At 44.7% G+C, this 15,191-nt stretch overlaps 1 protein-coding gene across 1 annotated transcript in view; it reads left to right on the plus strand.

The window, feature by feature from the left end:
• Positions 1–487: 487 nt before the first annotated feature.
• Positions 488–15,191, plus strand: part of LOC118364221 (plectin-like) — a 140,830-nt gene continuing 126,126 nt past the window's right edge. Inside the window, exon 1 of the mRNA XM_052489079.1 lies at positions 488–3,517. Coding sequence (XP_052345039.1) covers positions 835–3,517 — 2,683 coding nt within the window. The 5' untranslated portion in view covers positions 488–834. The remainder of the gene's footprint in view (positions 3,518–15,191) is intronic.

Genomic DNA, 15,191 nt, shown 5'->3' on the forward strand with positions numbered 1-15,191 from the left:
CCTAAAGGGTGTCTCCCTTTACTGTCGCTAGCTAATCTTTCCTGTTCCAACCTACTACATCAGTGAGTGACTGTGCGAGCACACGTATGTGGGTGGGCGTCTTCTTTTAGTAACAGCCCTGCATATGCCCAAGTACTACAGAGGTGTGTTAGTAGCTTCCATTCATTTGCCTTTTCTTTCACTCGCTTATCCTAATCTAATCTCGATTGCACGCATTTATTTACCCCATCATCAGTCATTTTCGGCCTTCTGTCATTGCTTAAGTTTGTTTACTCAGAAGGTTTTTTTTTTCCATGCCAACTTTTCCTCAACTGCAGAGAGAAGGTAGGAGGAGCCGTGGAGTAGTGTGCCTCTCTCTCTCGTTCTCTCCCTCTCACACACACACACTCTCTCTCTCTCTCTCTCTCTCTCTCTCTCTCTCTCTCTCTCTCTCTCTCTCTCTCCTTCTGTCACTGCCGTTGCATGCATCAGACCGGAGTCTGTTCACTTCCAAGCAAGTCTGACTCAAGGGGGGAACAGTACTCTTTTGACTTAGTTTCTGGATTCTTCACGACATCTTCTCAGAAAAACGTTCTCTGTTTCCTCACACGCTCAAAGGCAACAAGAAGAGAGTGAAGAAGAAGCAATAAGAGAAAATAAGAGGATTTATTCATACTTTTTGTGATTGGATTGAAAAGCACGTGCAGACGGTTTTAGACCACTGGACCCTTTCAGAGACTGAGAAGTGAGGTCATCCTGTAATACATTCTCCCTTGGCGGAGTGTCTCCAGCTTTGCTGTTAGTCATACTTTGAAGAGACAAACACACACGCGCGCGCGCACACACAGAGCAACAATGGTGGCCGGAATGGTGATGCCCTTGGTGGACTTGAGGGCCATCTACGAGCTCCTGTTTCGTGATGGTGTCATGGTGGCCAAGAAAGACAAGCGGCCCCAGACCAAGCACCCAGAGATCCCCAGCGTGGGAAACCTGCAGGTGATCCGCGCCATGGCCTCCCTCAAGTCCAGGGGCTACTTGAGAGAGACTTTCGCCTGGAGGCACTTCTATTGGTACCTGACCAACGAGGGCATTGTTTACCTGCGCGACTACCTCCGTCTGCCTGCTGAGATCATTCCCTCTTCCCTGCAAAGGGTTCGCCATCCAACAGCAACCCTGGCCATTGCCCAAAGGGCAGCGCGTGGGGTCCAGTCAGTGGACGGCCCCACATCTTATGTCCCCAAACCTGGCAGGGAAGAGAGTCAGGAGGCGATGGCTGAGCGCCAGGTCTACCGACACAGGAAGCTGGACGCAGCCGAGGAGGAAGGCCCCTCTGACAGGACGCCAAGGTTCAGAGGTCGCCTGATGGCCACCGAGCCGGTCAGACCAAGAGCATCACGGGAATCTGAGTCCCAGGCCCAGCCTCCCCTGTGGAAGGGGCGGGGCTTCCGCACTGAGGCTTCAATGATGGAGGAAAGCCAGGGGAAGAGGGCCTCCACGGTTACCTTCTCTCAGACCACTGAGGCTAGTAAAGCAGGGGTGTCCTCCCAGGAGAAGATCATCACTAAGGTTCGTGCAGAAAGGTCCCAGGTGGTTCCGGTTCAGAAAAATTCTACTTCAACACATGAATCACAGGTCAGCATCATGTCAGTCTCCTCCAAAACAGCCTTCCCATTAGCTGTTACTGCAGTAGCTAGTGCTGCAGGAGCTGGGGCTGCATTAGTGAAGGTCTCAGCTGAATCCTCTTTCAATAAAGCAGGTATAGAGAAGCCCAAGAAAGCTGCAGGGGTTGAAGAGGCCCCCAACGTCTCTGAGGAACCTGTACCCAGTAAGCCAGCCATCCCAGCACCCCTGCCCCCTACTAAAGAGATTGAGGAGAAAAAAACAGAAGTGACTCCAGAACCCAAGAAAGCATCAGAAATGACTGTCCCCCAAGAGACCCCCAAACTCTCAGCCGAACCCACCAAATCGTTTAAAGTTGATATCACTGATCCCTTATTAGTGGTCAGTGGCAAAGACAGTGTTGTCACTGAAAAGGTTATTGAAACTAAAAAAGGGATGATTGAAGATTGCTCCAAATCAAAGAAGAAGAAAAAATCTCCCAGAGAAATAACGAAGGCTGCGATGGCTGAATCACCTGTCACAAAGGTGTCCCCAGAAAAAGGACTGAAGACCCCCGAGGAAGAGACACAGGAGCCCCCCAAACCCCCACCAGCTTTTGCATCATCAATAAAGCCCAAGGGACCAGAATCCACTAAAGAAACGAAGGCTGAGGTTCGAAGAGAAACTAAGGCTGAGGTTCAAAAATCAAATGAGGCTGATCATCAGATCCCCAAACCAGCAGTGGAACAGAGCAACACTAAGTCTATAGTATCACAAGCTGCATCCCATCCCGTTGCAGCCCCTCGAGTGCAGGAGAAGGCTGAGACGACCAATAAAGTGGCCTCAGGCTCATCTGGACAATTCACCCACGGGTCAGAGATGAGTGTCACTAAAGTGGAAATGGTAAAAGTGCAGAAGACCATAAAGATAGAGATGAAACAGGAAGCCCTTAATCCTGTGGAGATGACCTTCACACTGCCACCGCAACCACCACAACCTGCCATAGTGCCGGAGGCTAAGGCCCCTATAGAAACAGCTGTGGTTGATTCGTCAAAGGCAAAAAAAGCTAAAAAGAAAAAGCAGGTTTCTTCCCCAGACCGTGAGACCACAAAATCATTATCTCCACCTGCAGCTAAAACATCATCACCAACAGAGAAGGTGTTGATGACCAGGGCCGCCGTTAAGGTTGACTTCCCAAACACCCCTGGGGCAAAAGTAATGGACTGCTCTCCAAAGATGCCTCAGGAAGGAATGTGGTCTGAGGAAACCAGCATGGCAGCAGCTGTGCAGGCTGGGGCCCCTGCTTTAGACAAAGGAGAGGCGGAGCCTGCCCAGCACTCTGCTGAAAAAAAACGGGAGGACTCGAAACCAAAAACCTCCTCTGCAAGGGAAGCACCCGGAGAGACAGCGTCAGCCAGAGCCGAGGCACGGGCCAGCCTACACACTGAGCAGGGGGAGCTTCCCAGAGTTGTTGCAAAACACGCTCTAACAGCAGCACAGAGCACAGAGGAGGAGAAGAAAAGTCTATCTGTTCCTCCCAAGGCCTCGGAGCAGGAGAAGGACAAGGAACCACCACAGACCCCTGCTACCACTGCAGCCACCACCCCTCTGCCAGCACAGCCTCACCTGGAGGACACCTGTGACCAGCCTGTAGACGAGGCCAACATGAGGAAGAAGATAGTAGTGGTGGAGGAGGTGATTGAGGTGCAGCACATCACTAGCCCGCAGGCAGTGGCTGGAGGAGAGGCTCCTCCTGCTGTTGTACCTGAGAGAACAGGGCAAGAACTGGACTTTGATGTCCTGCACGCACTGGCCGTTGAACGGGCTCTCCTGGCCGGAGGAGCGGTGGTCGAGTCCGCCCAGAGCACCATCTCCGACGATGACTGGGACCACTCTCTGGACGTACCCGAGGAGAAGACCTTCCCCAACTTCATAGAAGGTTTGAGAGAATTTCTCGTTTCCCCCTAGTTACTTCCTGTCCTGTGTGTTTGATGTGTGATGTCACTGCAGTTGCCAAGGTTTCCTCCCTTGCATGTACTGTGGGAAGTCTTAGGTGGGCGTTGTGGTGATGGCACTACCATGTCTTTTACCATGTGCTATTATGTTCTATTTGCATATGGTATAAACAGTGTTTTAGGCTATTATACTTCTCTTCACAGTGTATCATTTGAAGATGAACTTATAGTATTACGTTGGTCAGCAAAAATCTGTATTATAGTCCCAAACGTTAATTTCAGTGCTTGATCTATTCTATTATAGAGTCGGTTGCTCATTAGGGATAGTTTCAGTGAGATGATGAATGAGTACAAACCAATTACAATGAATCTGTGATTTAGGCATCTGTGAGAGAGCATGCTACTATAGTTTCACTGGCAAGGGAGATAACTCACACTACAAAGTGACAAATGTAATAGATTTCCCATGCACAACAGCATATTGTAGCATACGAAGCATGTTGAAGCCCGTATTTTATTGTACAGACCTCAGTGCCACATGACTTTGATTTTAGACTTGAGCAATGCACACTCGCTCTCTCCCTGCCAGAAATGATTCAGACCTGCAGTAATTCCTGTGGTGTGGCTATGTGCTACGCCTAGCTAACTCCCCTCCTGTCTTTTCTCCGTGGAGATGACCTGCGTGATAAAGGGAAGAAGAGAATGAATGAGAGAAGGGGGTGTGGTGCTTTTGGACACGTTCTCTCTCTCTCTCTCTGTGTTTTTTTAGTCAGGAAGGCTGTGTTCTTGGCACTGTGATTATTACTTTTTTAACACTGGTCTCCCCTCTCGGGTCAGATAATAGTATGAGTTTGTATGTGTTATCTAACAACAGGCTTTGTTAGGGGGGCTTTCTGAACAATATGTTATCACGCCTGCTGACAGCTCCCCCCCCACCACCCCACCCCCCCCCAGATTGGCTCATGGAAAGTGCTGGAATGTGCATAAAAATGCTGGCGATGCAATCCCATGTTGTTGGCGTATACGTCTTTGTTTCTCTGCTGTTGTTTGCTGTTATTAAAGCACTGGTTTTTGAGATGTGTTATGTGGGTGTTAATGAGTGTATACCGTAGCATTTAACCCTTGCACAGAGTGGCAGGAGACTGCAGCACACATGGGCGTTGTCTGTACTGTTGTGTGAGAGAGAGAACAGACAGGAAATTGGAATAGTTTGCTCATACCACAGCTGTACTATTCTGGGTGTGTTTTCTCGGTTCCACACGTGACACTGCTTCTGCAGGTCTGGAGTGAATTAGCAGCGTTGCTCATATATGACAGGCAGTGGTCAAGCTGTGTTAGTCATCAGGAGAATTGACTCCACTTTCGGAAATGTGAGGTTAGTGTGTGTTTACAGATCACCCCGGTCAACAGCATTTAGAGCGTTTGAGATCCGGATCAAATAACATGCCTGGAAGCAAAATCTTCTTCAAAATATCCAGGGGCATATTGTTATACTGTATGTTAGGGGATTTACATTCCTTTTGTTTCGGCATCAGTGCAAAATGTAAAGAAAGAAAGGTTCCTTGCTCTTTAGGTGGATAAAAGCGTCAGCTAAATGGCATATATTAATATCAAGGGATAAAAAAGGCTGTGTAACTGATCAGGCATGAAAGCCCATCATGCTTCAGAGTGCCATCCTAGCCACTGATAATACCAATGTTTGCTAACTCACTGCTGCCACCTACAGTGGATGATACATAATAGCCATGTGTATACGCGAATTACCCCAGAAATACCAATGTGAAAGTGTAGTGCCTTTCTCTGGGCTATTTTTATTCATTTTGGAATGCATGTCATGTGACCAATCATGGAGTTTGTCAACCATAACGTAAAATACATTAGGAACAGTATCTATTTGAAGGAATATATCAAATGGAGATGTTTAGCAGACACCACAGTGGTATGCGGGTGTCTCTTCATGTCTGATGATCCTAGAGCGTATTAGTATCGAAAGTGTTGATGGTAATGAAATCGCATTATAAAGCTGTAAGATTCAGTAATACCCTCAGATTGTTCTGCACCACGCCCACTTTTATACTGCTACCGTAGCACTGTCTGAGACTCTCAGAACTCAATCAGCCCTTTCTCAGACTTCTGTCAACATGGCTTCGGTAGAAATCAAAACAGGGAACTTTAGATTGGGCATCGACAGGTTCGTAGCGTGTCGCTTTAAAGCTCTTTACACATCAGGCCAAGCCAACAGTGACTCTTGATCTGGGAAATCCCAGGAAAACACTTACGCTGTGTCCGTGACATGTGCAAGCATGTGTGATGAATGAATACGACTGCATGTTCAAACCAAAGCTACATTGTTTCTGATTAGTGGGGCACAGGCCATTAACCTAACTCATATTTCAGACATCGTGTTGTTTTCCTAGGCTTCTCCCTCCTCGGTGCACGACATTCCCACATATTTGTGAAATGTATGAAACTACCAGCAACTGAGGATTCTCCTCTGTCCCTTTTCGTACTAATGGCTCATGATTGGGGTGTGGTGTATGTGAGTGTGGGCCTGACCATTCGCTAGTGAGAAAAAAACATGGGGGCCGAGCACTGTTAGCCGTCACACTATCAGTAGCCCGTGTTGTGACATCGCAGCGATGAGCATGTTGAGTACAGTTTAAGGCTGTAAATCTGGGCTTTGCTGTTGTGCTCAAAACAAAGTTGGCTGGCTCAGCTGCTCCTCTGTCGTTCCGCTGACACCACCTGGCATGTCTCCTGGGTTGGGATGGCACCTGTGTGTTTACAGGCCGCCCGGTGAGGAAAACACGCGTTGCTCCATATTTCCAAAATAACGAGATGAAATGAGAGATCGTACTTCGTCCGCTTGCGCAGAATCACATGCTTGATGACACACGGGTCTGATCCAATTCTAGGAATGTTTATCAAACATTTAAACAATGTAGATTATTATATTATTATATTAGATACTAGTATAATGTTTCGCTGAAGTGTATAAATGTTGTGTAACATATACAGTGGGGAGAACAAGTATTTGATTCACTGCCGATTTAGCATGGTTTCCTACTTATAAAGCATGTAGAGGTCTGTAATTTTTTATCATTGGTACACTTAAACTGTGAGAGACGGAATCTAAAACAAAATCCAGAAAATCACATTGTATGATTTTAAAATAATTCATTTGCATTTTATTGCATGAAATAAGTATTTGATACATCAGAAAACCAGAACTTAATATTTGGTACAGAAACCTTTGTTTGCAATTACAGAGATCATACGTTTCCTGTAGTTCTTGACCAGGCTGGCACACACTGCAGCAGGGATTTTGGCCCACTCCTCCATACAGACCTTCTCCAGATCCTTCATGTTTCGTGACTAGGCCACTCCAGGACCTTGAGATGCTTCTTACGGGGCCACTCCTTAGTTGCCCTGGCTATGTGTTTCGGGTCGTTGTCATGCTGGAAGAACCAGCCACGACCCATCTTCAATGCTCTTACTGAGGGAAGTTGGCCAAGATCTCGCGATACATGGCCCCATCCATCCTTCCCTCAATACGGTGCTACGGTGCAGTCGTCCTGTCCCCTTTGCAGAAAAGCATCCCCAAAGAATGATGTTTCCACCTCCATGCTTCATGGTTGGGATGGTGTTCTTGGGGTTGTACTCATCCTTTCTCTTCCTCCAAACACGGCGAGTGGATTTTAGACCAAAAAGCTCTATTTTTGTCTCATCAGACCACATGACCTTCTCCCATTCCTCCTATGGATCATGCAGATGGTCATTGGCAAACTTCAGACGGGCCTGGACATGTGCTGGCTTGAGCAGGGGGACCTTGCGTGCGCTACAGGATTTTAATCCATGACGGCGTTGTGTGTTACTAATGGTTTTCTTTGAGACTGTGGTCCCAGCTCTCTTCAGGTCATTGACCAGGTCCTGCCGTGTAGTTCTGGGTTGATCCCTCACCTTCCTCATGATCATTGATGCCCCACGAGGTGAGATCTTGCATGGAGCTCCAGACCGAGGGTGATTGACCGTCATCTTGAACTTCATCCATTTTCTAATAATTGCGCCAACAGTTGTTGCCTTCTCACCAAGCTGCTTGCCTATTGTCCTGTAGCCCATCCCAGCCTTGTGCAGGTCTACAATTTTATCCCTGATGTCCTTACACAGCTCTCTGGTCTTGGCCATTGTGGAGAGGTTCGAGTCTGTTTGATTGAGTGTGTGGACAGGTGTCTTTTATACAGGTAACGAGTTCAAACAGGTGCAGTTAATACAGGTAATGAGTGGAGAACAGGAGGGCTTCTTAAAGAAAAACTAACAGGTCTGTGAGAGCTGGAATTCTTACTGGTTAGTTGGTGATCACTTGTGTCATGCAATAAAATGCAAATGAATTACTTAAAAATCATACAATGTGATTTTCTGGATTTTTGTTTTAGATTCCGTCTCTCACAGTTGAAGTGTACCTATGATAAAAAAATACAGACCTCTACATACTTTGTAAGTAGGAAAACCTGCAAAATCGGCAGCGTATCAATACTTGTTCTCCCCACTGTACAGAGTCCTCTCACAGGAGCCTGCAGGGTATTGTCTACTAGCGTAGGCAGGCAGAGTGGGTGCCAGTTGGAGCAGAGCTGGCTCACATGGAGGAAAAAGGCGGCTGGAAAAAAACAGCGATAATTATAGTTTGTAATACAATGTACTGAGTGCAGCCTGGCTGGCTCATGTCAGAGTGACTGGGAGATCTACTGCCTCAATATAACAGTTAACTCACTGTAGTCTAAACTATGGAACAAACACACAAATCAATAGCATATGTTCCTATAATGAGTACTAGTCCAAGATTAGCTGATGTTAGGTATTTCCCATGGTACATATTGGATTTTGGTCCTTGGTCATCAACACAGCTACAGTGCCTTCAGAAAGTATTCACACCCCTTGACTTTTCTCACATTTTGTTGTGTTACAGCCTGCATTTAAAATAAGATTGTACCCCACACATATACTTATCTCTAAGGTCAAAACACAGATTAATCCACAAAGACCAGAGAGGTTTTCTAATGTTTCGCAAAGAAGGGCACCTATTGGTAGATGGGTAAAAAAAATGCAGACATTGAATATCCCTTTGAGCAGGGTGAAGTTATAACACTTTGGATGGTGTATCAATACACCCAGTGTCACGTTCACCGTTATGATGAGACCAAGGCGCAGCGTGATAAGAATACATTCTTCTTTAATTAACGAAGAACACTTACACACAAACTAACAAAACGAACATGCCGCTATACTAAACCGAGTGCTGACATGCAACTACACATAGGCAATAACCCACAAAACCAAAATGGAAAATGGCAACCTAAATAGGATCCCCAATCAGAGACAACGATAAACAGCTGCCTCTGATTGGGAACCAATTCAGGCCACCATAGACCAACATTTACCTAGACAAACCAAAACCCCATAGATGTACAAAAAAATCCTAGACAAGACATAAACACACATACCACCCTCGTCACACCCTGACCTAACCAAAATAATAAAGAAAACAAAGATAACTAAGGTCAGGGCGTGACACCCAGTCACTACAAAGATACAGGTGTCCTTCTTATCTCAGTTGTCGGAGAGGAAGGAAACCGCTCAGGGATTTTACCATGATGACAATGATGACTCTTAAACATTTAGGAGAGTTTAATGGCTGTGATAGGAGAACTGAGAATGGATCAACAACATTGCAGTTAATCCACAATATTCACCTAAATTACAGAAGGAAGCTTTTACAAAATTAAAATATATTCCAAAACATGCATACTGTTTGCAATAAGGCACTAAAGTAAAACTGCAAAAATAAAATAGCAAAGAAATTAACTATTTGTCTCGAATACAAAGCGTTATGTTTGGGGCAAATCCAACACAACACATGACTGAATACCACTCTTCATATTTTCACGCATGGGTGGTGACTGCATCATGTTATGGTTATGTTTGTCATCAGCAAGCGATACAGAGTTTAGAGGATAAAAATAAAAGGAATAGAGCTAAGCACAGGTAAAATCCTAGAAGAAAACTTGGTTCAGTCTGCTTTCCAACAGACACTGGGAGGCAAATTCACCTTCCAGCAGGATAATAACATAAAACACAAGGTAAAATATATGCTGGAGCTGCTTACCAAGATGACATTGAATGTTCCTCAGTGGCGTAGTTACAGTTTTGACTTAAATCGTCTTGAAAATCTATGGCAAGAGTTGAAAATGGCTGTCCAGCAATGATCAACAACCAACTTGACAGAGCTTGAAGAATTGCTTTAATAATAATGGGCAAATATTAAACAATCCAGGTGTGCAAAGCTCTTAGAGACTTACCCAGAAAGACTGGGTGAGTCTAACATGTATTGACTCAGGGGTGTGAATACTTATGTAAATTAGATATTTCTGTATTTCATTTTCAATATATTTTCAAACATATATAAAAACATCTTTTCACTTTGTCATTATGGGTAATTGTGTGTAGATGGTTGAGAAATCCATTTTGAATTCAGGCTGTAACACAGTAACAACATGTTGAATACTGTAAGGGGTATGCATACTTTCTGAAGGCTCTGTGTGTGGCTCAGGTATGACTATCCTCCCCTGGGTGTTGAAAGGAGGGAAAGGAATGGATTCTAAAAAGTAAATGTTGATTTTGTGATGTGTACACACACATGTGCACGTGCATGCTCACACAGACACACACACAGACACACACACACAGACACACACACACACGCACACACAAACAAACTCCCACAACACCCACCCACATACAAAATACTATAGGGTTTTTCTACTCCTTTCAAAGGTCTCAGAAACATTTCACCTTTGACACAAACCTACCAAACTGTAACAGTTTGACGTTTTCTAAGTCAAGATGGGACTTTAACTAGAGCAGAGAGAGGGATTCTATGGTTTAGACAGAATATCTGCACTTTCTTCATTAGACATGTCTATACATGGGGCCCTTTTATGGTTTGCTCGAAACATTTTGTGCCTTTCTTGGACACTGTTCCTGTATTTGTTACATCCAGTCTTTCTGTTGAAAAAACATCCTTTATAAACAATGTCATTACAAAAGGTTTAAGGGAGATTGCAAAGGTAGCTGCATTTCTCAGGTCTTCAATGTTCAAAGCCTTTTTAGGCACTAACTCCTAGTTGTACTGAATGCATTCAACTGAAATGTGTCTTCCACGTTTAACCCAACCCCTCTGAATCAGTCTACTCTATGAGCCCCCAAGGGGTGTCGTAATATAGCTCTATTTCAGAAATGACTGCACCTCTTTATGAGTTAATTTGGTGGAAATATTCCATGTCAATATCACTAGGAACTGTGTTTGGGCCATAGATAATCCTATAAGAACATCAGTTCCTAGCAGACAAAATATTGAAATCTTCAATATCTGTAACTGTAAGCTGAGTTAACATTGAACACACAATGGTGATTTTAGAAAGGCCTATTTCATCCTCAAACTTAGGGGACCAACAAAAATGTGTCTAAGACAGTAAACTTGTGAATGGAACATACATTGTCAATACTGCAATTCACAACGCCACATGCACACTTCGATACATAGCCACCAACTTAAAAAAAGAAGAAGCTATATTTAGCCAATGTTATACATTGCAAGGGTCCCCAAAGCATCAGGGGGTCATTAGTTAGAGAGGCTTGCCAATCTATCTCTCACTAAACAGGAGTGTGTTCACTGGCATTTTGACAGTTAAGTTTGACATTCCTAACCCAGTGCCAAAGAAGACCACCAAGCCAGACTGAGCCGGAATAGTTCCAGTTCTGGATATGAGAAATGTTCTTTTTGTTGGGGCGTTTTGTCATTTTGTTTTTCTGTTTTTCTGTTTTCACGTTTCCGTCAGGTTTATGTTAGAGTACATTGTAATTGACACAGTGCTTCATTGAGAACCATTTGTCCTGCTTCACCTGTTGATGTGTCACTTGTGTCACCGTGTCACATAGATGATAGGCTTTTGGCAGAAAGCTCAACTGATCGTAGTGGTATTAGATGCTGTTTGCTACTTCAGGTATGTAGACACAGTATGTGCTCAGGCAAACTGGATACAATCATCAGATTCCTCTTAAATGGGTCAGGTCTCTTTCCCCGGTGGCTGAAACCTGTGACGTAATCTCACTGAATAAAGATCTCCTCCTCTGAGAAGAAAAGTAGCCTGGCTTAGTGGGCTACTGCAGCAACAACAAAAAATGGCCGCCAGAGTGGTAACATCAGTTTCTAAACTGTGATGGTGTGATCATCTGTCTCTGTCTGGTATTTATAGCCCCACCGTAAGCTTCAATACCGCCCCTTGCCTCCCCCTCTCCTCCTCCCCCCAGCCCTGTCGTGTTCCCTTGCCCCCCTTCTAATTGTGAGGCCACTAGAGAGCAGGCTGACAAGTCCTAGCAGCAGGCACGGGTCTGTCAGAATTAAGAAGGTGGAGAAACGGGGCAGCGGAGAGCAAACAAACAGGAGTCCTCCTCTTTCCCCTCATTTCCCCTGATTCGGCTCTCTCTGTTCCTCCTACTTCCTCTTCCTCTCTCTTTTCCTGACAGCATAGATGAAGATCATACCTGGTAGGTCAACCGACTAGGGTGACTGTTGTTGTGGTCAGTGTCTCTCTGTTGGCTGTCCGTCTGTGTGATTTTGGCAAACTCGGTGTGTGAAATGTTGTTGTGTTGCTGAAGGGGGGCGCACATCCGTACTACACACAGACGCACATTCCCCACTCACACACACGCACACACATAAACACCACGGCCGCTTAACCGCAACCTTCAGCTACCGAAGTAGGGATTCTATTCCATATTTAAACCTGTTGGCACTATGGCAGACTTGATATACAAGAGAGTTGTGACTGGCTAAAAGGATGGTGTTGCTCCCTTTGAAACTCCTCTGTGTGTGTTTGATGGCTGTCTGTGTCTGTCCGGGCTATTTGTGAATACTCAATAGATTAAAAAAGAAAATTAAAAGACAAATAAAGCCTACACCTGTTTTCCTGTCTTGCTCAAGCCACAAGTGTCGCCAGGCCATTTGGGATTGTTGTTGTGTGTAAGCAAGTTAACCGGTATTCGATCTGTTTCTTTCGTAGAGATTTAGAAGGCAGGAGTATTTGGTGCCACTTTAAATTGTCTGTGCTTAGTTCACTCTTATTCTCGAAGGAAATTAGATAGAGGTGGCACTGTACATAGGGCATGTGTGAAAGTGTAATCGATGGGCTAGTATGGTAAACATGCCGCTCCCCTCTCTATCTCTGAGACAGAGAGTAAATAATGCATGTGAATGCCACAACGTTTGCGTAAAGACCTTTACCCTCGGATGATGAGCCTTACTATGATTATCATTCTTACTTCGGGCTGGGCTTTTTTCTTTTGAAATCACTCAGTGACAGGACCATTGAGATAACACTTCCAGACCAACCAGTCCTGCTTTAATTGACCTAACAAAGACATTTGCATCACCTACTTCCTTGTGAAATACTGTAGAACTAGATCCTTGTTCAGTTGAACCACGATCCACTGTATGTGTAGAGGTTGAGAAAGAGGGGGGTCGTTCATTGGGGAACATGATAGTGATTAGGCAGGCTGCAATGAGAGAGAGAATGGGGGAAGAAAAAGAACATTGATACTCTCGGATGGAATGAGTCAGACAGGGGGTTCAATTCAATGTGGTAAGACCACAGTACTTCCAATGTAAACTTCCACCTACTGTCAATGTTGACTTAAATTATAACCATATTATCAGATTGTTTTAGTGCTACTATTTCAAGAGGAAGAGGATTTTGACATGATTTTACAGTGGTACAGTAGTTTTTTTTTTTTAATTGTTCCTTCATTTGAAGTCTTAACTTTTCTTTGTGACTCTGTGTGTGTCTCTGTATGTCTAATGAACAGAGCCTAGTAAAGTGCCCAGTGTGACTAGATACACTTTAGTTTAGACAGCCCTTTGCAGTGAAACCAGATACGGTAAATACGGAGTGGGCCGGTCATTAAAGACACATACATTATAGAAATATACATTTAGAATGTAGAGAGAGGAAGAAAAGAGAAAGACTGAGTTGTAAAACACAGAGGACTAGATGAGGGACAGAAGAGGTGTTGAAAGAAGAGAGGGCGTGGCAACATGTGAGAAAGCTAGGGGTTCACTGTTTTGGCCGGGAAAGGTTGAAACTGCCCGTCTTTATTTTTTTTAAGCCACCCTCCCACCTTCTCTTCTCCTCTGGCACACCCACACGCCCCCACTCCTCTCACTCCATGCCCTCCCACCTGTCTGTCAGTGCTGCCAAAGTTTTATCTCTGTCCTAATGCCAGCTGTGGCCTGGTGGGTTTTGGGCACATAGTGACCCTGATCGCAGTCTGGCGCTTGACGAGACTGAGGAGGCAAAGTAAGAGAACTTCAGGAGTGGGGAAAGGGCTTTTCACTGTTATTCTCCCACCAAGAAGACGCACTAACCTTAAATTAAAGAGAGTCAAGGTCATAGAGTAGCCAGCTGTACCATTCAGTTCCCTCTAGTTCTCTCTCACCAGCCCTCTCTCTTCATAAAGTCTCTGTCTCACTCTCATTCTTGCTTTACTCTTTTCAACCCTCTTGTGTTGGAGGTTAACCCTCTAAATGCTGGCTACAATTCTAGTCATGTTAGCAGCCATGGTATGTGGTATGAGAAGCATGAGGGAGTGTGGCTGATCTTTTCACATCACGCTAGTTGTTAGTCTTTGGATCTGAATCAGTGTCCAAGGTTTGAAAGGAAGTCATTACTTATATCACAAATATATGAATTGCAAATCTGTCAAGCCTCTCTGAATAAATAGTAGCTACAGTATTTACAACACTTATTGTTTATTTATTGTTTAGATCCCCACCAACCATTTTGCACATTCTTTGTGAGAAATATTGTTTCAATGTCCTATATTTTGATGTTAAAGTCATTCCACTCTCAATACTGCAAAGGCAAGAGAGAGAAAGTTTATGACCAGCATTAACTCAAGTCTATCCAAGACGGCGTAGCAGCAAGACGTGTTTGTTATTGTCCCGTTATTGTCCCGTGTAAATATTCAGCTTTTTATTTTTTTTTTGTATACATTTCAATCTTTTTTTCCATTTTCTGATTAAATGTACCTTCCTGCAACCCGCCTCACCCAATGTGGTACGGATCTGCTATTTTGTTTAGACCTTATAACCGGAACCTCCATCAGGGGCTAGCCTTCAGAAGCCAGCCAGCTAATTAGCTACTAGCTATTTAGTCATTGTTAGCCACTGCTAGCAGTCTTTACCTTTAGCACAGACACCAGCCGCTTTAGCCCGGATAATATCCGCCAGTCTGCACAGCGCGATAACATCCCGGAGCATATCTAGTTTTTATAGTTTTTTATAGTTTTTTTTTCTCACACTACCGGATTCCTGTCGCAAGCTCTGGACCATTACACCGGATCATCGCAGCTAGCTAGCTGCTAGCGAGTGGCTATCGTGGCTAATGCCCTTGTCCAGAAGCAAACACCAGTTAGCGTCTTGCTTGGCCCATTCCCCCGGCTAGCAAATGAAGAACACCAACTACAACACCTCTCTTGCCAATTGGCCTGGACCCTTTGTCGACACGGAGCTCCGCCGATCCATCATGACTGATCTGTTGACGTATT

Source organism: Oncorhynchus keta, chromosome 31 (genome assembly GCF_023373465.1).
Source record: "Oncorhynchus keta strain PuntledgeMale-10-30-2019 chromosome 31, Oket_V2, whole genome shotgun sequence".
In the NCBI taxonomy this organism is placed as follows: Eukaryota; Metazoa; Chordata; class Actinopteri; order Salmoniformes; family Salmonidae; genus Oncorhynchus; species Oncorhynchus keta.